We start from the raw sequence: 21,223 nt of genomic DNA, 5'->3' as shown, positions 1-21,223 counted from the left end.
TTATCTCACATTCTCTCCCTCAAACTAAAGATCACATTCATCTCGTGTCCCACAACTGACTTCGAAGATCTTTTGACTTGATCTCTGCCACACACACCTCTCAATCCTAACTCGATGAGTCCCGTTCCTACTCGAAGGGTATTTTGGTCTTCTTGCAAATTTTCGTCAAACCGGTCTGATACCCCAATTGTTGGGATTGTGAAATCCCATGTCCAACTATATATTCTCCGATGAGTACGATATTGTCCACTTTGAGTGTAAGACCCGATCCCGGCCGACTAGACCGCGGTCGATGCCTCACGTCGCTCGGTCTATACACTGACCGAACCTCTAAAAATTTTGTCCTTTATTTAAAAACATCGCCCATAGGCGAGGGCTAACTCAGATCTTAGCTCAAGACTACCTTAGTCATTTCCTAGCTTAGATCATTTCAACTTATGCACAGCGGAATAACATCTATCATCCATTGGACTAAATCCAATCTAACACTTGTCTGATCAGATCACCTCAGCTACTGGTCAGTAAACACAACTGCCAGCTAGCTCCAAGGTCGAATCTGAACCTAGACCAAGTCATACAATCAGAGGTTCTGTTCCCCTAAGCCATTCTATCTAGATCTATGCAACATTGACAGATCATACCTGCATAAACTCTTCCCTTGGGTACTTAGTCATTCAGCCAACCATCCCCACAGACATAAGTAACCTTTGGGAAGTCTTCAATCAGCTAAGGACATGCATCTGGCCCTTACCGGTTCATGCACTGTTCCACATCCTTTTGCCTTATCAACTTATGATACCAAGTCCAGCTCATGGACTAATCATACCAAGTCCTCTCATGGACTAACCAGATCAAGTCCTCACAAAGACTAACAATGCCCATCAGATCCTGAGTCAATCAACCAACCACCCCACATGACTCAGAACTGATGAGTCTTCATACTTCCTAATCAGTCATAGAACCATGTCCCACTGAACCTGATTAGTGTTTCTCTTACCACCGGTGCATCCTTTGATCAATCAGATCAGACACCTTGATCCATCATCCAAGGATCAGGTCGTCCATCCTTGCCAATGATCAGATCATGCACGGCCTGCCTTACCAACACCAAGGTTGATAACCAGCAATTCCTTATGATCGATATCATAAGTGACAATATGTTCCAGCACACAACATATGATCAGATATCCTAACACAAGGATCTGACCCCAATATGCCCTAAGGTGCAATTTCGACCGCAAGCAAACCTGCTCCAAAAATCAATTAACATTCATGACAATTCATGATAAATCATAACTAAGAGAATGGTCCAATCAGATTTCCCAGAACCGGCCTCCATCCCATAGATCTCGGCCAAGATCAGCCAAACCGGCCCAAGGGACCATCTCTAAATCAATCCCTAAAAACTCATTAGGATTCATGATAATTCATGATAAATCTTAACTAAGAGAATGGTCAAGTCAGAATTCCAAGAACCGATCTCAATCCTATGGATCTCGACCTAGGACAGCCCCACCGGCCACCTTGACCATCTCGAAATCAATCAGATAAAAATCCCCAAATACCATGATAATTCATGATAATTCACCACTAAGAGGATTCCAAATTCAGATCACCATAAATCCATCAGGAAGTAGGAGATCCAGACTTAGCTGCCAAACCAAGGCCATGGAGGGTTCTTCTGAACCGGTCAAGCCATGGTTCAGTGCTACTATGTCTAATAATCAATCTCAATCATAAGAACAAGGAATAATATGATTAATAATCATAAAACAGAGTAAGGTGTAACTGCAGGACCAGATCAGCCCATAGTGTACCAGACTATGCCCAATGGTCTGCAGTCCCCACCTGTTACCTCATCAGGGGCGTCCATGCTCTTCCTAGCACGCCTTCATCAAACCCTTTTCACATACTTCCAGTATTGATAAGATCTAACCATGGTTCGTGACCATCACTCCTTCCATGGAACTTCCATGAAACCAGTTTCTACACTGCATCCACCTTCAAGGCTATTCATGCCATTGTGAGTGAAGTCCGGCCTTCTCCCTTCTCTCCTGGGTGTTTGCGTGTGTTCCCAAGATGCATAGGAAGCCTAGGACGTGTTCATCAGTGGTGGAAACCTACCACAGGGTCGTTCATAACTCCCCTTGCACTTCCATGAAACTGCCTTTCTACACACATCTGCCCTTAAGGCTGTCTTGGCCTTTAGGAATGAATTCCGGTCATCTACCTTCTCTCCTCACCATTTGCGTGTGTTCTCAGGCCCTGGAGGATGCATTGGGTGATAACATCACGGATCAAAAGCCACCAGAAAGTCGTTCATAACTTTCCCCCTTGATCTCTCCCAAAACTGCCTCTTTATGGCCTTCACACCACCATGGGTCTTGGATTGGGAATCCGACCAACTCTCTGTATTTTCTTTGTGTTTCTTTGTGTTTCAGGGTGTAGGAATCGACCAGAATGATCAGAAATGAGAGAGAGAGGACGATTTAAACTGTCCCCAACCGCCTGGGCGAGCAGTTACCAAAATCCCATCCCTTCTTCCCAAAACCGTCCCATAACCGTCCCATAACCGCCCCATAACCGCCCCTTGGCGGTTTCTCCCCTTTTCTTCCTTTGGCAAATCGATCACTGAGCCTCAGCTCACACTCTGGGAGCTTGCCCGCTCCCTGTCCAAAGCCTAAGACCCATTTGGTCGAACCGTCCTGCACCCGGACCATCGGCTCGCCCAGTAACCGTCCCGGACTCGCCCACACTGATCCGAACCAGAACGCACCGTTCACTGGATTGAGCTGACCTCCAGCTGTTCCCAGCTGATTGAGCTAGCCCCCCAGCTCCTGTGAGCTGAACAGATCATGGTGAACTGAGTACCAGCTGAACCGAGCTGATTGAACTCAAACCAACACTCGTCCAGCTGCCTAAACACTCACCCAGCTCCTTTACCCTTGTTTCCATCGTATCCTGGTTAAGTCTCAGCTGACTGATGCCCTTAACCTTCATTCAGGACCATGACACGCTTGTCCTTAGGTCATGTGACTTGACTGGTGCGTTTCCTTGCACCGCAGTCCGTCCGGACGATCCTATCCAGGATCGGGGACATGACAAGTCTCCCCCACTTACGAAGGATTCGTCCTCGAATCCAGTGGTGTTAACCTCTTGTCTCATGACCAAGGTTCCATCCGACCTTTTTGTACCCAGAACATGGAGCATGCTCAATTGGTTCTTTCTAACCAGTTCGTTGCATCTCCCACCTTGTTCTTTCTCACTGACCATGTCTTGGTCATCATATACACAACAAGTCTTCCCCACTTGATAGATTTGTAACCCAAAATCTTATCAAGTGGTCCATCAAGCACCCATACAAAGACATGACTTGTGTCACTGACCCATCTCTCCAGGTTGCGTTCCTAGTAGACACCAAGTCCATGTAGAACACTTTAGTTCCATGACTAGATCAAATTCAGTACCTAGGAACATACTGAGTACTCAAGTCTTAGTAGATTCAACCAATCTCCAAGCCACTCGATGCACCAGCCAAGTCCTAGTGAACATGTTCCAATCTTTAGGCTGCTCACTCTACCATGAGTCCTAACAGATTGTTCTGTTCCCTTAAGTCCTTCCTGGACAATAAGGTTTATGATTCCAGCAATTCATCAATCCTGGGTAAAGGGTACTTGTTCTTCCCAGTCACCCTGTTCAAACCCCTATAATCAATGCACAACCTAAAGCTACCATCCTTTTTTCTTAACAAATAGGACTGGTGCTCCCCAAGGTGATACACTAGGGTGTATGAACCCCATCTCAAGCAACTCCTCAAGTTGCTTCTTCAGCTCTGCCATCTGAGCTGGTGCCATTCTATATGGACTTTTAGATAATGGGGCCGTTCCAGGTTCCAATTCAATGATGAATGGGTCAGCCCTATCAGGGGGAATGCCCTGTAGTGCCCCAAACACATCCTGAAATTCCCGAACCAACGGTATACCCTCTGGGTCACAGGCCCCTACAACCTCATCGGTGTAAATGGTAGCCAAAAAGGCCTCACAACCATTTCCAAGCATCCGTTCTACTTGGACTGCTGAAACCACCAACTACAAGAGGTTGGCTTGATTCCTTGGTACTTAATCGGGGTCCAAACTCGTTCTCAAGTTGCACCCTTCCCCGGTGACAATCTAGAGTTGCCCGATACTTTCCCAACCAGTCCATGCCCAAGATCACTTCATGATGCTTGAGGGGGACAACAATCAGATCTATAGGCATCGGCCTATCCAAGATCACCACAGGGATGTCCTTAACCAGACCGAGTGAGTTCATAACTTGCCCTCCGGCCGCACTCACTCGTTCAGGACCATCCCATGTTCCATACTAGGACAAACCTTTTCCAACCATTCCTGGACTCACAGCACTATGTGTAGCTCCAGTATCAAATAATGTGTTTCCACACCACCGATCATTAAGTACTTAGATGAGTAGGATTTCGGTTTGATCACACATTTGGAAAATGTCCCATACCATTCTCCAAAGCATCACACATCTGTGAACGTCCCATACCATTCACAAAAGTGTTTATAGTATACCTCAATCCTCATCATACTAAGATACTTAACATCGTGTTTCCAATTCCTCTTGGAATTGATCCATTTCATTCACTCAATCTTAAGGAATCCTACCTTGACTTACACTGAGTCCAAGCTGATCCATCTGATCACAAGCCCACTCATGTACTAGCCATGTAGTGTCTCCCTTAGACTAACATGAACATTGCATATGCTCACTTGTTTTGAACGGCCATCAAGGGATAACATTTACCTCCAAGAGAGTGCTGCACGTTTCTTTCAACCTAAGCCACTCTCTGGTCTATGTTACTTCCCTTGTCCAGGTCGTCCATACAAAGATCTTGCATTGCGTCCATCATCCAATCCGTCTATTATTCCCAAATAACTAGATAAACTAACCTTTATGTTTTCAGGGCCTTGCCGTGGGAGAGTGTATCTTGGCTAAGCCGGCTCATCTTGGAACTTCCCCGTTCACAAGCATGAAACCCAAACTTACCTCAACTCTCACTTGGCTCACCACAACTAAGGTTCCAAGTCATCTCAGTTTTCAGAAATAATTTCGGTTTGGAACTCAACATCTTTGAGCACTGTCTGTAACAGGATCAAGCATGCTCTGATACCAACTTGTAAGACCCGATCCCGGCCGACTAGACCGCGGTCGATGCCTCACGTCGCTCGGTCTATACACTGACCGAACCTCTAAAAATTTTGCCCTTTATTTAAAAACATCGCCCATAGGCGAGGGCTAACTCAGATCTTAGCTCAAGACTACCTTAGTCATTTCCTAGCTTAGATCATTTCAACTTATGCACAGCGGAATAACATCTATCATCCATTGGACTAAATCCAATCTAACACTTGTCTGATCAGATCACCTCAGCTACTGGTCAGTAAACACAACTGCCAGCTAGCTCCAAGGTCGAATCTGAACCTAGACCAAGTCATACAATCAGAGGTTCTGTTCCCCTAAGCCATTCTATCTAGATCTATGCAACATTGACAGATCATACCTGCATAAACTCTTCCCTTGGGTACTTAGTCATTCAGCCAACCATCCCCACAGACATAAGTAACCTTTGGGAAGTCTTCAATCAGCTAAGGACATGCATCTGGCCCTTACCGGTTCATGCACTGTTCCACATCCTTTTGCCTTATCAACTTATGATACCAAGTCCAGCTCATGGACTAATCATACCAAGTCCTCTCATGGACTAACCAGATCAAGTCCTCACAAAGACTAACAATGCCCATCAGATCCTGAGTCAATCAACCAACCACCCCACATGACTCAGAACTGATGAGTCTTCATACTTCCTAATCAGTCATAGAACCATGTCCCACTGAACCTGATTAGTGTTTCTCTTACCACCGGTGCATCCTTTGATCAATCAGATCAGACACCTTGATCCATCATCCAAGGATCAGGTCGTCCATCCTTGCCAATGATCAGATCATGCACGGCCTGCCTTACCAACACCAAGGTTGATAACCAGCAATTCCTTATGATCAATATCATAAGTGACAATATGTTCCAGCACACAACATATGATCAGATATCCTAACACAAGGATCTGACCCCAATATGCCCTCAGGTGCAATTTCGACCGCAAGCAAACCTGCTCCAAAAATCAATTAACATTCATGACAATTCATGATAAATCATAACTAAGAGAATGGTCCAATCAGATTTCCCAGAACCGGCCTCCATCCCATAGATCTCGGCCAAGATCAGCCAAACCGGCCCAAGGGACCATCTCTAAATCAATCCCTAAAAACTCATTAGGATTCATGATAATTCATGATAAATCTTAACTAAGAGAATGGTCAAGTCAGAATTCCAAGAACCGATCTCAATCCTATGGATCTCGACCTAGGACAGCCCCACCGGCCACCTTGACCATCTCGAAATCAATCAGATAAAAATCCCCAAATACCATGATAATTCATGATAATTCACCACTAAGAGGATTCCAAATTCAGATCACCATAAATCCATCAGGAAGTAGGAGATCCAGACTTAGCTGCCAAACCAAGGCCATGGAGGGTTCTTCTGAACCGGTCAAGCCATGGTTCAGTGCTACTATGTCTAATAATCAATCTCAATCATAAGAACAAGGAATAATATGATTAATAATCATAAAACAGAGTAAGGTGTAACTGCAGGACCAGATCAGCCCATAGTGTACCAGACTATGCCCAATGGTCTGCAGTCCCCACCTGTTACCTCATCAGGGGCGTCCATGCTCTTCCTAGCACGCCTTCATCAAACCCTTTTCACATACTTCCAGTATTGATAAGATCTAACCATGGTTCGTGACCATCACTCCTTCCATGGAACTTCCATGAAACCAGTTTCTACACTGCATCCACCTTCAAGGCTATTCATGCCATTGTGAGTGAAGTCCGGCCTTCTCCCTTCTCTCCTGGGTGTTTGCGTGTGTTCCCAAGATGCATAGGAAGCCTAGGACGTGTTCATCAGTGGTGGAAACCTACCACAGGGTCGTTCATAACTCCCCTTGCACTTCCATGAAACTGCCTTTCTACACACATCTGCCCTTAAGGCTGTCTTGGCCTTTAGGAATGAATTCCGGTCATCTACCTTCTCTCCTCACCATTTGCGTGTGTTCTCAGGCCCTGGAGGATGCATTGGGTGATAACATCACGGATCAAAAGCCACCAGAAAGTCGTTCATAACTTTCCCCCTTGATCTCTCCCAAAACTGCCTCTTTATGGCCTTCACACCACCATGGGTCTTGGATTGGGAATCCGACCAACTCTCTGTATTTTCTTTGTGTTTCTTTGTGTTTCAGGGTGTAGGAATCGACCAGAATGATCAGAAATGAGAGAGAGAGGACGATTTAAACTGTCCCCAACCGCCTGGGCGAGCAGTTACCAAAATCCCATCCCTTCTTCCCAAAACCGTCCCATAACCGTCCCATAACCGCCCCATAACCGCCCCCTTGGCGGTTTCTCCCCTTTTCTTCCTTTGGCAAATCGATCACTGAGCCTCAGCTCACACTCTGGGAGCTTGCCCGCTCCCTGTCCAAAGCCTAAGACCCATTTGGTCGAACCGTCCTGCACCCGGACCATCGGCTCGCCCAGTAACCGTCCCGGACTCGCCCACACTGATCCGAACCAGAACGCACCGTTCACTGGATTGAGCTGACCTCCAGCTGTTCCCAGCTGATTGAGCTAGCCCCCCAGCTCCTGTGAGCTGAACAGATCATGGTGAACTGAGTACCAGCTGAACCGAGCTGATTGAACTCAAACCAACACTCGTCCAGCTGCCTAAACACTCACCCAGCTCCTTTACCCTTGTTTCCATCGTATCCTGGTTAAGTCTCAGCTGACTGATGCCCTTAACCTTCATTCAGGACCATGACACGCTTGTCCTTAGGTCATGTGACCTGACTGGTGCGTTTCCTTGCACCGCAGTCCGTCCGGACGATCCTATCCAGGATCGGGGACATGACATTGAGACTTAGAGGCCGGCTTGCATGAATTTACTTTTGGTTTTCTTTCCAAAAGGCCTCGTACTATTAGAGTTGGACATCTCTTTATATACTAGACACTCCTTACTCCTTGTCTAATTATCCAATGTGTGACTTAGTTTGTTATTTCACAGTTTTAATCTCACTATTAACAGTCATGCTAAATAAAAAAATCAACGCAATAAACAAAAGAATAGTTGTAACTTGCAAGGCAGGGTACATATAATGGGCCTTTGTGTTCTCATTAATGGGCCTTAAGAGTTTCAATTCCAAATCGAACCGGTTTTCGGTTTTCCCAACGCCGTCTTAACCAAAATCCCCAAATCGATCGTCGTCGTCCTCAATTGCACACACTGTGCCCTTCGTTTTCAAAAAGGGAACAGCTTTTCTTTTTTAGGGTTTATCGAATCGAGCGAGCGAATGAACTCAGCTCGCGACGTGTTTCTGGGTTTGCGATGAAGCGATGACGCAGCTATCTATTGTACTCTGTGATGAAGAAAGGTACTACCTTTGCCTTGAGAAGTTTCATCCAGCTCTTTTCATTTAACGCTCGTAAGCTCTCTTCCTCGTCGATAACTGATACCACCAGACCATTCCCTGATTACTCCCCGAAGAAACCTTCACTAAGAGACACCGAGCTCGTCCACCAAATCGCCAATGCGATTAAGCTCCGCCGCGCTGAGCCTCTGAGACGCAGCTTAAAGCCTTACGAATGCAAGTTCAAGACGGACCATTTGATCTGGGTGCTGATGAAGATTAGGTCTGATTACAATTTGGTTCTTGACTTCTTTGAGTGGGCGCGCTCCCGCAGAGACTCCACCCTTGAAGCACTCTGCATCGTCACTCACTTAGCTGTTGCGTCTAAGGATTTAAACGTGGCTTATTCTCTTGTAAGCAGCTTCTGGGAGAGACCGAAGCTGAGTGTTAATGATTCCTTTGTACAGTTTTTTGATCTTTTAGTGTATACTTACAAGGACTGGGGCTCGGATCCTAACGTGTTCGATGTTTTCTTCCGAGTACTGGTCGAGTTTGGGATGCTCCGTGAAGCGAGGAAAGTCTTTGAGAAGATGTTGAGTTACGGATTGGTTCTCTCTGTTGATTCATGTAACTTATACCTTTCGAAAGAAAAAACTGCAACGGCTGTTATAGTATTCAAAGAGTTTCCTGAGGTGGGTGTTTGTTGGAACGTCGCTTCGTATAACATTGTGATTCATTGCGTTTGTCAGCTTGGGAGAGTAAGCGAAGCTCACCATCTACTAGTTCTCATGGAGTTGAAAGGGTATATCCCTGATGTAGTGAGTTACAGTACGGTGATAAACGGATACTGTAGATTTGGGGAGCTTGAAAAGGTCTGGAAGCTCATTGAAGTAATGAGAGAGAAGGGGTTGAAGCCAAACTCTTATACTTACGGTAGCGTAATTCTTCTGCTTTGCAGAAGCTGTAAGCTAGCTGAAGCAGAGGAGGCTTTTCGAGAGATGATAGGGGACGGCATAGTTCCTGACAATGTAGTGTACACAACTCTTATTGATGGTTTCTGCAAGGGAGGGAATATAAAGGCTGCATCGAAGTTTTTTTACGAGATGCTCTCTCTGGATATTGCACCTGATATTGTGACGTATACCGCTATTATATCAGGGTTTTGTCGTGTTGGAGACATGGTGGAGGCTGGTAAGCTCTTCCATGAGATGATTTGCAGAGGTTTGGAACCGGATAGTGTTACTTTCACCGAAGTTATCAATGGATACTGCAAAGCAGGGGAGATTAAAGAGGCTTTTAGCGTTCATAATCGCATGATTCAGGCTGGATGTTCTCCTAATGTTGTCACATACACCGCATTGATTGATGGTCTCTGTAAGGAAGGGGACTTAGACTCAGCTAACGACCTTCTCCATGAGATGTGGAAGATAGGTCTTCAGCCGAATCTTTTTACTTATAACTCCATTGTCAATGGTTTATGCAAGTCAGGGAGTATCGAAGAGGCGATTAAGCTTGTTGGAGAGTTCGAAGCTGCGGGGATTAATCCAGACGCTTTCACTTATACAACGTTAATGGACGCCTACTGTAAATCAGGGGAGATGTCTAAGGCTCAAGAGGTTTTGAAGGAGATGCTAGGGAGAGGGCTTGAGCCTACGGTTGTCACGTTCAACGTACTAATGAACGGGTTTTGTTTGAATGGGATGTTGGAAGATGGCGAGAAGCTTCTGAACTGGATGCTGGCGAAAGGGATAGCACCTAACGCAACCACGTATAACTCTCTAGTGAAGCTGTATTGCGTTAGAGGTGACGTGAAGGCAGCAGCTGCGGTTTATAAGGACATGTGTGCTCGGGAAGTGGGGCCTGATGGTAAGACGTATGAGAATCTGATTAGAGGGCATTGCAAGGCGAGGAACATGAAGGAGGCTTGGTTTTTGTACCGAGGGATGGTGGAGAAAGGGTTTAGCGTCTCTGCTGGCACGTATAGTGATCTTATTAAGGGGTTCTTTAAGAGGAAGAAGTTTGTGGAGGCGAGAGACGTATTTGAGCAGATGAAAAGAGAAGGAATTGCTGCGGATAAAGAGATTTTTGACTTCTTCAGTGATACAAAATTGAAGGGGAGGGGGAGGACAGATACAGTTGTAGATCCTGTTGATGAGATAATAGAGAATTATCTTGTGGATGAAGAATTGAGGGAAGCCAATTAGCTGGTGGTAAGGTCAGAACTCACAAGTTTCTCCTTCTCAAGTGGTCAGTGTGTATCTTTGATTGGAACAGTTGTTTAAAGCAAGGGGGCCGGAAGGGTACTAAGTGGAGGTTCAATGCAATCTCAAGGAAAATTGCCCTGAAAGACTTTCAGGGACTTGTTCACGGCTGATTACCAACAACGTAAGAGTATACTCAGTATAGTAGTCTGTTTAAATACTTTGCTACTTTACCCAAATGTCAAAGATGTCAAAATTGTTTCACTGAATCTATGTGATGTTTGCAGGAGAATATGTCGAGAGCAGACATTGCAAAGAAGCTGTAGGAGATGATGTTCTGCTGAGAGAGCTATCTTAACCAGCTCTTCAAAGATATCTGCTCTCGGTCATGAAATGGAACCGGCCACAGGTGGCTTGTAAAGATGACGATGAATGATGACGAAAGAGCTTCTCTTTATTGTTTGAGTTATGGTTGACACTTTACATCGCTAATTTAAGAGCCCAAAGAATTCCAAAAAACTCCTACATGAAATTTATAATAGACCAAAGCCATAAGTGTTATTATTACATACAGATGAGTAGATTCCTTGCTATCATTTAGATTTGTTCTAGAGAAGCTATGGTTGTTACACATCCAATCTTCCTTTTCCCGTATATCGATTTCCCAAAACACAAGCAAGCCCAAACCCAAACAATCAAATTAACCCATTTGCATATCATATGCAACCAACAATTTAATGACACAACAACTACACTATAATACACCCACCAACGCCAAAGCAAAAACTCCGCCAGTACAAAATGAAACCTTATCAACCTTCTAAGTCTCACTAAATAATACAGCCACCACTCACACACATCCGTGTAGGCAAACATATGTGACTACACGACCAATTATATCTAAAACACCATCCTCCCACAAACCATTTATGCATACCAACTTGTACTCAATAACATAATCAAGTAGCCAAGTAGAACCAAACCATCTATACAGCAAACGAGTAAGATTTTTTTCAAAATCCCACATGCAGCGCGGGAGTACCCCTAGCTAGTAGAATAAAGGATATAAAACACTCATTTTAATTCCTTTGTCTGAATTTTTTTTTTTTTTTTTTGAATTGAATGTTAAATTTAACTAAAAAAAAGATTGTTCTTACATCAAAGGATGCAACATTTAATTGAAACCCAATTTAATCTCTATCAATCTAAAACCTCCAAATACTATTTGCTTCTTTTAATCTTCTCTTGTACTAAACCAGTAGACCATCCCATCTCCTAATACTTTGTAACCTCTCCTTCTCAAGATTGTGAATTTGTTGCGCATGTTCTTATCAATCCTTCGGATCAAGAGCTCCACAGGACAAGAGTCCTCACCATGCCTTCTTCTGTTTCTCTCACACCAGATCGTGTGTATCGATGGGATTGGCGGGAGAGCCACATCGAGTGTAATGTTTCTAGATTGTCAATCTCACACGTGGAACACTCTCCCCTCCATGGGGGTGGCTTGATATTCAGCTGTGGCTGGTGTGGTGGACGGGAAGGTATATATATTCGGAGGGTGTGATGACCGTAACTCCAGCAAGTGGGGAGAAGTTTTCGACCCAAAGAAGCAGACTTGGGATGCCCTCCCCATGCCCCCGCCTTATTATAGTCTTCCCACAATGTGCGAAAGCATAGCGATAGAGGATGAGAAGGTGGTATCTATGAATGGCGCATTGACATGTATTTCCTACATACCAAGTGAAAGCAAATGGAAAATAGGGAATCAGGAAACCTCCGAACTTAATAGGTGTTGGCATTTGATAGAGAATGTGGTGTATTGCTGTGAATTAGGTGGGCGGATATTGTGGCGTGAGGCACATGAATGGGAGGAGTGGAGAGAGGTGATGGGCTTGGAGTCTCTCAGGGAAACTCTCGCTGCCTCCAAGCTCGTCAACTATGCTGGACGGTTGGGGGATCTCTGGGAGTCCAACAAACCGCTGATGCTAGCGCAGGGATTAGAGATAACAGAACTCGATGAAAAACTTCCCGGCCACAAACTGAGCAACTCTGGTAACAACAACATGTTGATCTTCTGGGCTTGATTTCTTTGTGCTGTGATGAAAACTTTATATTTAGATTAGGCCAGACACGGTTTTAGGAACGTACTAACGCTACATTATACTCTTGTAGAAAAACAATCGCCATTGTCCTTATATATCTTCAGTTGGAATGAAAGTCTTTTATCAATAAACAGTTTTTGTTCTCTGGTGGTAAGAGATGAGGTAAAATATTCAAAATTATACACTATTTTGACTTTTTCAATCTTAAGATTAAATTAACGTCAATAAAATAACATTATTTTTATTTACTACTTAATTTCAATCTTAATATAATCATATATAGGGGTGGGCGTTCGGATACCCGTTCGGGTTCGGATCGGGTATTTCGGATTTTCGGGTATTTCGGTATAGAGGTGTAGAACCCGTTCGGGTATTTTTGTACTTCGGGTCGGGTTCGGGTATTTTTAGTTCGGATTCGGTTATTTCGGATCGGGTTCGGATATTTAGATTTTGAAAAAAAAATTAAAATTTTCATTTCTCAAAATAATGGCAAAACTTGACATAAAACAAATTTTATAATAACATATATATATACAATATAACATAAATTAAAGCCAAATGAAAACCACATCATTAGCAAAGAACAATCTCAAAAACACATCTCGAAACATAGATTAATGTATCTCTAATGGTTTATTTCATTATTCATTACTTCATTCTGAAACACAAATTGAAATAGGATTGAATCAAAATTTACTTCAAAATAAACAAAAAATATGAAAATGAAGTATGGTTGGAGATCGTTGCAAAATAGCATTAGAGAAACAACTAGAGATTCTTTAATATTGTTGTTTGATATGTATGATCATTGTGAATTAATTTGTTGCTTATGTAATGATTGTCATTATGTATTTGAACAAGATTATAAAAGGTTATTAATAAGAAAATAAACTAATACTGATATATCAATAATTTTTTGTCTTTTTTTCTTTCTATTATTGATTTTTTTTTTGTTTTTCTTGGATGATGTGATAAATTTTTAATCAAAATCTAAAGAATTACAAGTTTATTCAATTTTGTGTGATATTAAAAAAAAGTATAAAACAAGTATAATCAAATTTTATTTTAAATATTATCAGATTTTTTGGGCTTTTATCGATAAACCAGTCCTATAAAAAAAAGCTATTAAAAATCGATAAACCAGTATCGTATCGTGGGCTAATAGTTTGGGTTGTTATCGGGTTATCAAATTTATAAATAATTGATTTTTCATTAAATCCAAACCATAATGTATATGGATCATCGGATAGATCCAGTTAGACCAGTGGTCTGGGTCGGATGACAAAATTCAAAAGTTATAATAAAATAGTTTTAAAATAATTTATTTTCGAATAGAAAGTTATAAAATTTTGAAAAATTTATAAAAAAAATCCTGCGTTAAAAAAAACAACATAGGTCATTATCAGCCCAGCCCAGTTTCAGAAATTGGAAACACATACATTAAAATTAAGTGAGGAAGGCCATTTGGATGACTGATTTTAGCATAATTTATTGTTCAGCTAATTACCCCATCTAATTAACACACCATATATATCTCACTGTTTAAGTTATAAACTGATTTTTCTGCAAGAATTCTTTTTCTCATTACATAAAACTTTGTCCAAGTTTTCGACAATACAGGATCGTGGTTGCGTTAAGAAAGGAATAAAAGGACATAACGTTTAAGTTTTGACGCAATTAGAGAGGATTAAAGCCTAAAAGACTGAGCCTGTGGCCAGATCACCGTAAGGTCGGGCCACTTTGGTTCCGGCTTTCGATCAGCCTTTTCCAAACCATCTTTCCACAATGCAGAAGAGTCAATGATGCCACAAGGTAAAGAAGAGGAACACCGATCACACAGCCTTCCGATGCAAAATTCACCAATGTCTGGTAAGCACCAAGATAACAAAAGATTACGTTTAGAAGAAGAGAAACAAAAATGCATTAGCATATCATCATACATAGCAGAAGGACAAAGATCTGAGATCTTACCAACATTCCAGCAGAAAGGTGTATGACTGGAACTATAACTTGATCTACTTTGTTCCCTTTTGCATACCCTTCGAAAGCAATGACCATCGAGAATGTGTGGATCGTGACAAATGCAAGAGCAATGGTTGCTGTAAAGACATGGTAGTAAGACTACATCATGAGTACAACTAGTCTACTACAAGGAAATAAAACCACCTGCGACTCAATCAACAAGTCACAAAGCTAATAATCTACGCTGTAAAAAACAGAACTTTGGGTTCAGTTGACTCACCAGAGACGAGAAAGAATGGGACCTTCGAACATATGTCGACATAGAATGTGGCTGGACCAAATGCGGGAGTTAAGAGGCTCAAACAAAAGAAGACAGCATGAGCCACACCATGACTTAAACCACCAGCTGCATAAAATTTTGATGGTCTTAGATCATATCAAATAGTAAGAAACCGGATGCACAACAACAAGTGCCTGATGGTTCTCTACTCTAGGTTCCATTTTAGCATTCTCCTTCTCCTACAACCAGAATAGAACGCCTAAACACGATTTGACAAGCTTTAAGACCAATGCAGACATAATATCCCATTTATTTTCATGGCACTGTTTCTATTATTATCAGATGCCCAGCAAGTGTTCTCTAGGGTCCCTTTCAGCATCCTCCTTCTCCCACAATCAGAAAATAACGCCTAAGTACGATTAGACAAGCTCTAAATCAAAGACAGAACATAATATCCTATTCCAGAACAAGATAATTGCAGCTCATTTATCACATGTTTTTTTTTTCCAGACAGCAGGAGTCCACAGTAGTGTTGTCCTAACATAACAAATCAGCAGATAATCTACGAACTTAACTTGGAACTTCAACAAATAAACAGGAATAGCGTACCAAGAGCAATCTGAAGTTTATCAGTGAGAAACAAGCGGGGCCTTGAGATCCGATCCGCAAAGGAATCCAAGACATCATCAAGCCTCCTTCAGTATAACAACAATAATAACATGTGAGCAATCTATACAGCAACCAACCCAAGTGTATGAGTAATTAACTTTGGATAACAACTCAGATAGATTCCAATAATGATAAGTCCAAGCATTAACAATTTGTAGCTCTCTAACTCAAAAGAAGAAGAGCAAGTGTGTGAGAGTAGTTAACATGTAAAGCGTCCAGAAAAGAAAGCGAAGAGCTTCCTGGAAGCAAACAGAGGAGAGAACAAGTAAAGCATAAGGCCACCACACATTGGTGTTCAGAGGAAGGAAAGGCCTCCACATTCCCGTGTAATGTTTCCCGGGTGGTAGGATTGGCGGGAGAGCCACATCGAGTGTAATGTTTCTAGATTGTCAATCTCACACGTGGAACACTCTCCCCTCCATGGGGGTGGCTCGATATTCAGCTGTGGCTGGTGTGGTGGACGGGAAGGTATATATATTCGGAGGGTGTGATGACCGTAACTCCAGCAAGTGGGGAGAAGTTTTCGACCCAAAGAAGCAGACTTGGGATGCCCTCCCCATGCCCCCGCCTTATTATAGTCTTCCCACAATGTGCGAAAGCATAGCGATAGAGGATGAGAAGGTGGTATCTATGAATGGCGCATTGACATGTATTTCCTACATACCAAGTGAAAGCAAATGGAAAATAGGGAATCAGGAAACCTCCGAACTTAATAGGTGTTGGCATTTGATAGAGAATGTGGTGTATTGCTGTGAATTAGGTGGGCGGATATTGTGGCGTGAGGCACATGAATGGGAGGAGTGGAGAGAGGTGATGGGCTTGGAGTCTCTCAGGGAAACTCTCGCTGCCTCCAAGCTCGTCAACTATGCTGGACGGTTGGGGGATCTCTGGGAGTCCAACAAACCGCTGATGCTAGCGCAGGGATTAGAGATAACAGAACTCGATGAAAAACTTCCCGGCCACAAACTGAGCAACTCTGGTAACAACAACATGTTGATCTTCTGGGCTTGATTTCTTTGTGCTGTGATGAAAACTTTATATTTAGATTAGGCCAGACACGGTTTTAGGAACGTACTAACGCTACATTATACTCTTGTAGAAAAACAATCGCCATTGTCCTTATATATCTTCAGTTGGAATGAAAGTCTTTTATCAATAAACAGTTTTTGTTCTCTGGTGGTAAGAGATGAGGTAAAATATTCAAAATTATACACTATTTTGACTTTTTCAATCTTAAGATTAAATTAACGTCAATAAAATAACATTATTTTTATTTACTACTTAATTTCAATCTTAATATAATCATATATAGGGGTGGGCGTTCGGATACCCGTTCGGGTTCGGATCGGGTATTTCGGATTTTCGGGTATTTCGGTATAGAGGTGTAGAACCCGTTCGGGTATTTTTGTACTTCGGGTCGGGTTCGGGTATTTTTAGTTCGGATTCGGTTATTTCGGATCGGGTTCGGATATTTAGATTTTGAAAAAAAAATTAAAATTTTCATTTCTCAAGTTTCTTGTATTTAAAAATATAACTTTCAGTTAACTAATTTTTATTTCTAATAGATTGAATGGTTAATAGATTTGGACATAACATTTTAAAACTAAAAAGACACTAATTTAGTTATTTTTAAAAAATTTTGGATGTATCTTTTTGTTAATTTTTGAAATAAAAAATTTGACATGCATTTTAAGTGAATAGCAAATCATTTTTTTCCGTAATTGTATGTATATCATATGAACTTAAAGTATGTGTAGTATCAATATAAATATTTTATATAAAATGAGAGATATAAACTAGAAATATAAGGTTAATTATACATATGTTCGGTTATCTTCGGATATCCATTCGGGTTCGGGTATTACCCGTTCGGGTTCAGGTATCCAATCTCTCCTTATTCAATACCCGTTCGGGTATTTTGCTACTTCGGTTTGGATTTCGGTTCGGGTTTTTCGGATCGGGTTCGGGTGCCACTTCGGATATCGGGTAAAGTGCCCACCCCTAATCATATACATAACTAACACATACATGTGCCCGCTTATATACAGATTGACTTTTCAGTTATTCTGATTAGAATGATTAATGGATATGATTGGGTTAGTTTCAATAATGTATGAGCTACTTAATCACGTCTTTTTGGTCAACTCCTATAATCAAAGGTCATATGAATTAAAATATGTGGTGATATCGTGATGTATGTACATATGTATTTTAGTTTTAAAAAATTGCTTCAAATAAAAAGAAAATAAATGGCTTGAAATGCCACTACCACTTTTCAAAAAAAAAATTATTCAAAAATACCTTAACATGTAAATTAGAGTTTATTAATTATTGTTTAGGATTTAATATTTAGGGGATAGGGTTGAGTTTATAAACTTATATAAATATTTTATAAATGATTTTTGAACATTTATAAATGATTTGGCATGTTTAGTTTAGTTTTTAATTCCTAGTGTGTTTAAAAAAATGTCAAGTTTTTTTCTCATAAACTTAATGTATTTATGAAACTGGTTATTTTCAAAAGTAAAGTTTAAAAACGGACAATTTTTTTTTAAAGTGGTATATTTGTGGTAAAATTGAAATTCTTCCTTTATTTTACTATATTTTTAATTTATTGCAGTTCACTTTAATTAACGGAATGACTATTTTTTGCCGTGACGTGCATATAGATACGTGACTAGCTGCGTATGACATTCACGTTGTTCCTAGTTGTCGTCGTCTCTCTATCAATTTAACATAAATACAATTTATGCTCTAATATTTATCGTGAATAAACGGTTTAGCCCAACGTATTTTCTTATACATCAATAATAAAAGCAACATACACCAACTACCAATTGTATAATATATATAGATAAGTTTTCCTATAAAAAAATAGATAAGTGGAAATTGATTATTTGAAAGAGAATGTCATCGTTAATGCAACGACCGCTGCTCCTAAAAATTAGATACCAACCATGTGATGTGTGCACCTAATGATTAGAAATGTAAACTCTTTTATCAAACACAAATAATTTCACAACCTCTTATCATATAGACAGCACATGTACTTAATCGTACCCGTAGACTCCAATAACGAGCCATTCATGCACTATATATACACTCATGCATCAAACCCCAAATCAAAACACAAACTCAAACTCACACAACTAACAATGACGAAATCACAAATTACAGTAGCAATTCTCTTCACCCTCCTCACCTTCATCGATGTCTCAACCAGCTCCTCCAACGTATTCAACGTCGTTAGCTTCGGGGCCAAACCTGACGGAGTCACGGACTCGACGGCAGCATTCCTCAAGGCATGGCAAGCGGCTTGTGTCGCGGCATATTCAGCCACTGTGATGGTTCCGGCTGGTACGTTTCTAGTGAAGGGGATAACGTTTACAGGGCCATGCAAGAGCAAACTCAAGTTTCAAGTAGCCGGAACCGTGGTTGCTCCGGCAGATTACTGGGCATTTGGAAACTCCGGCTACTGGATTCTCTTCAACAGGGTTAGCAAAATGTCACTTGTCGGTGGGACTTTCGACGCCCGAGCTAGTGGGTTCTGGGCTTGCCGGAAATCTGGTCAGAATTGTCCTCCCGGTGTTAGGGTATGCATTGCTTCTCTATATGCATATATACCAAGCCTTAATCATTATTCATTAGTAATAGTCAATTGCACCCATGTTCCAGTCGTTATTCATTAATTAAAAACATGAAGTTGATAATTTAAATTTTTGATCATCTAATATTCATTCGTTATTTATTTATTATCTTTACGATTTATCTCGCTATAGGGTTTTATCGCTCTATATCTTGTAAACGTTTTATGCTATTTAAATTTGAAAGTCTTTAGTCAAAAAAAAAACTTTGTGATTTTTATTTTTCATTTTTCAAAAGAAAAACTTTACGACTTTTTTAATAAAAACATGTATAGTAAGTTTTACAATAATGAATTTTGGCTAAGGAATAAAATGTAGTGGTAGTCTTAATTAATCTATGGTATAACGAATTATGATATATACTAAAGAAAATTTTGAAGCGTTATGTACTTATAGATATGTAGATCTCATAAAATCTTTGATGCATGCATTATTGTAGTCCATAACGTTCAACGCGGCAAAAGACGTGGTCATAAGTGGAGTGAAATCGATGAACAGTCAGATGTCCCATATGACCCTCAAAGGTTGCACCAATGTGGCCGTCCGTAACATCAAGCTAGTCGCTCCCGGAAACAGCCCAAACACCGACGGTTTTGGCGTTCAATCCTCCACAGGAATCACACTCACCGGAAGCACAGTTCAGACCGGAGACGATTGTGTTTCTATCGGCCCTGGCACCCGCAACTTCCTCATCTCCAAACTTAATTGTGGCCCAGGTCATGGGGTTAGGTATGTGTCACACACACCGTCTAATTTATTAGAAAATCCTACATATACAAACTCGCACTGCATACTAGACTCTCTGATGAATTAGAGTGATGCTTTAACGAAATGTCTAGTTAGTTTAAGACTTTCATTTAAATGTAACAATATAGTTTGAGGTGGCATAAAAATTTAGATTTGACTATGTGATGGTTCGCAGCATTGGGAGCTTGGCAAAGACATTGAACGAAGATGGAGTAGAAAACGTGACAGTATCGAATTCCGTATTCACCGGGACAACAAACGGCGTAAGGATAAAGTCGTGGGCGAGGGCGAGTACTGGATTCGTTAATAAAGTCTTCTTCCAAAACCTAATCATGAAGAACGTCCAAAACCCTATCATAATCGACCAAAACTATTGTCCTACCCACCAAGGTTGCCCTACCGAGGTACATATAAACATGCATATCATATATTTTGATCGAAATTGATTCAATATACATGTTTATCAATCATTGATATAAATTCTGATAAAGATTTATGTGTATGTATGTAATATAGCATTCAGGGGTAAAGATTAGCCAAGTGACGTATAGGAACATACAAGGAACGTCCGCGACACAGCAAGCGATGAATCTGGCATGCAGCAAGACCAATCCATGCACTGGAATCACATTACAAGACATTAAGCTTACTTACAACAAAGGAACTCCTGCTACTTCCTACTGTTTTAATGCTGCTGGAACTAATCTCGGTGTTATTCAGCCTACGAGTTGTCTAAACAAATAACATCAAATATTCAAAGTGTACATTTATTTTGTGTATGGTGAAATGGTAAAATGCTTAGGGGATTGAGTTTTTTTTCATCTTTTAATCATTGTTACCGGTGAATATAATAAAAATTCAACAGAACGATGGTTCAAATAGTTTTGTGCCCAATGGCTTTGGATATCAACCGGTTCAGACTACCCAAAGTGCTAGTTTTTTTCATTAAATAAAATATTTTATTTCATATTACTACAAAGTGGAAGACTTTGACCTGTCAAAATCACATGTGTGTTATTGTGTGATCATGCATTGGATTGAGAATCTAAACTGAAAAGCAGGAGGAAGGAGAGAAGCAAATCAGAGATTCTCAGCGG

General features: G+C 41.2%; 5 protein-coding genes across 5 annotated transcripts; 4 read left to right on the top strand and 1 right to left on the bottom strand.

The window, feature by feature from the left end:
• Positions 1-8,007: 8,007 nt before the first annotated feature.
• On the top strand, positions 8,008-11,291 carry LOC106371166 (pentatricopeptide repeat-containing protein At1g05670, mitochondrial-like). Its single transcript, XM_013811201.3, has 2 exons — positions 8,008-10,906; positions 11,010-11,291. Exon 1 carries the CDS (start codon positions 8,536-8,538, stop codon positions 10,723-10,725), a length of 2,190 nt encoding a protein of 729 aa, XP_013666655.1. The 5' UTR covers positions 8,008-8,535; the 3' UTR covers positions 10,726-10,906; positions 11,010-11,291.
• Positions 11,292-12,097: 806 nt separating this feature from the next.
• LOC106369495 (putative F-box/kelch-repeat protein At3g24610) lies at positions 12,098-12,806 on the top strand. Its single transcript, XM_013809644.1, has 2 exons — positions 12,098-12,167; positions 12,238-12,806. Exons 1-2 carry the CDS (start codon positions 12,098-12,100, stop codon positions 12,804-12,806), a joined length of 639 nt encoding a protein of 212 aa, XP_013665098.1.
• A 1,645-nt stretch (positions 12,807-14,451) lies between these two features.
• LOC111201366 (gamma-secretase subunit APH1-like) lies at positions 14,452-16,055 on the bottom strand. The gene is made up of 5 exons (XM_022693096.2): positions 15,940-16,055; positions 15,676-15,761; positions 15,067-15,192; positions 14,796-14,923; positions 14,452-14,690 (listed from the first exon to the last, which is right to left on the bottom strand). Exons 1-5 carry the CDS (start codon positions 16,053-16,055, stop codon positions 14,544-14,546), a joined length of 603 nt encoding a protein of 200 aa, XP_022548817.2. The 3' UTR covers positions 14,452-14,543.
• Positions 16,056-16,155: 100 nt separating this feature from the next.
• Positions 16,156-16,746, top strand: LOC106369496 (putative F-box/kelch-repeat protein At3g24610). Its single transcript, XM_013809645.1, has one exon. The coding sequence runs from the start codon at positions 16,156-16,158 to the stop codon at positions 16,744-16,746; it is 591 nt and encodes a 196-aa protein (XP_013665099.1).
• Positions 16,747-17,761: 1,015 nt separating this feature from the next.
• On the top strand, positions 17,762-21,058 carry LOC106371168 (polygalacturonase). Its single transcript, XM_013811203.3, has 4 exons — positions 17,762-19,328; positions 19,819-20,108; positions 20,302-20,530; positions 20,643-21,058. The coding sequence occupies exons 1-4, from the start codon at positions 18,780-18,782 to the stop codon at positions 20,868-20,870; spliced, it is 1,296 nt and encodes a 431-aa protein (XP_013666657.2). The 5' UTR covers positions 17,762-18,779; the 3' UTR covers positions 20,871-21,058.
• Positions 21,059-21,223: the final 165 nt, after the last annotated feature.

The sequence above is a fragment of the Brassica napus genome, chromosome A10 (genome assembly GCF_020379485.1).
Source record: "Brassica napus cultivar Da-Ae chromosome A10, Da-Ae, whole genome shotgun sequence".
NCBI lineage: Eukaryota > Viridiplantae > Streptophyta > Magnoliopsida > Brassicales > Brassicaceae > Brassica > Brassica napus.
This window is presented reverse-complemented; position numbering and strand designations above follow the sequence as displayed.

What these genes read in the sequence shown, in the direction of transcription:
- LOC111201366 (XM_022693096.2), bottom strand. Translation starts at nt 16,055, where the DNA reads ATGTGGAGGCCTTTCCTTCCTCTGAACACCAATGTGTGGTGGCCTTAT. An exon ending in TAAACTTCAGATTGCTCTTG is followed by an intron (nt 15,193 to 15,675) that starts GTACGCTATTCC and finishes AATTTTATGCAG; the next exon opens with CTGGTGGTTTAAGTCATGGT. An exon ending in ACCTTTCTGCTGGAATGTTG is followed by an intron (nt 14,691 to 14,795) that starts GTAAGATCTCAG and finishes GGTGCTTACCAG; the next exon opens with ACATTGGTGAATTTTGCATC.
- LOC106371166 (XM_013811201.3), top strand. Translation starts at nt 8,536, where the DNA reads ATGAAGAAAGGTACTACCTTTGCCTTGAGAAGTTTCATCCAGCTCTTT.
- LOC106369495 (XM_013809644.1), top strand. Translation starts at nt 12,098, where the DNA reads ATGCCTTCTTCTGTTTCTCTCACACCAGATCGTGTGTATCGATGGGAT. An exon ending in GCGGGAGAGCCACATCGAGT is followed by an intron (nt 12,168 to 12,237) that starts GTAATGTTTCTA and finishes CTTGATATTCAG; the next exon opens with CTGTGGCTGGTGTGGTGGAC.
- LOC106371168 (XM_013811203.3), top strand. Translation starts at nt 18,780, where the DNA reads ATGTACTTAATCGTACCCGTAGACTCCAATAACGAGCCATTCATGCAC. An exon ending in ATTGTCCTCCCGGTGTTAGG is followed by an intron (nt 19,329 to 19,818) that starts GTATGCATTGCT and finishes GCATTATTGTAG; the next exon opens with TCCATAACGTTCAACGCGGC. An exon ending in ACCAAGGTTGCCCTACCGAG is followed by an intron (nt 20,531 to 20,642) that starts GTACATATAAAC and finishes TATGTAATATAG; the next exon opens with CATTCAGGGGTAAAGATTAG.
- LOC106369496 (XM_013809645.1), top strand. Translation starts at nt 16,156, where the DNA reads ATGGGGGTGGCTCGATATTCAGCTGTGGCTGGTGTGGTGGACGGGAAG.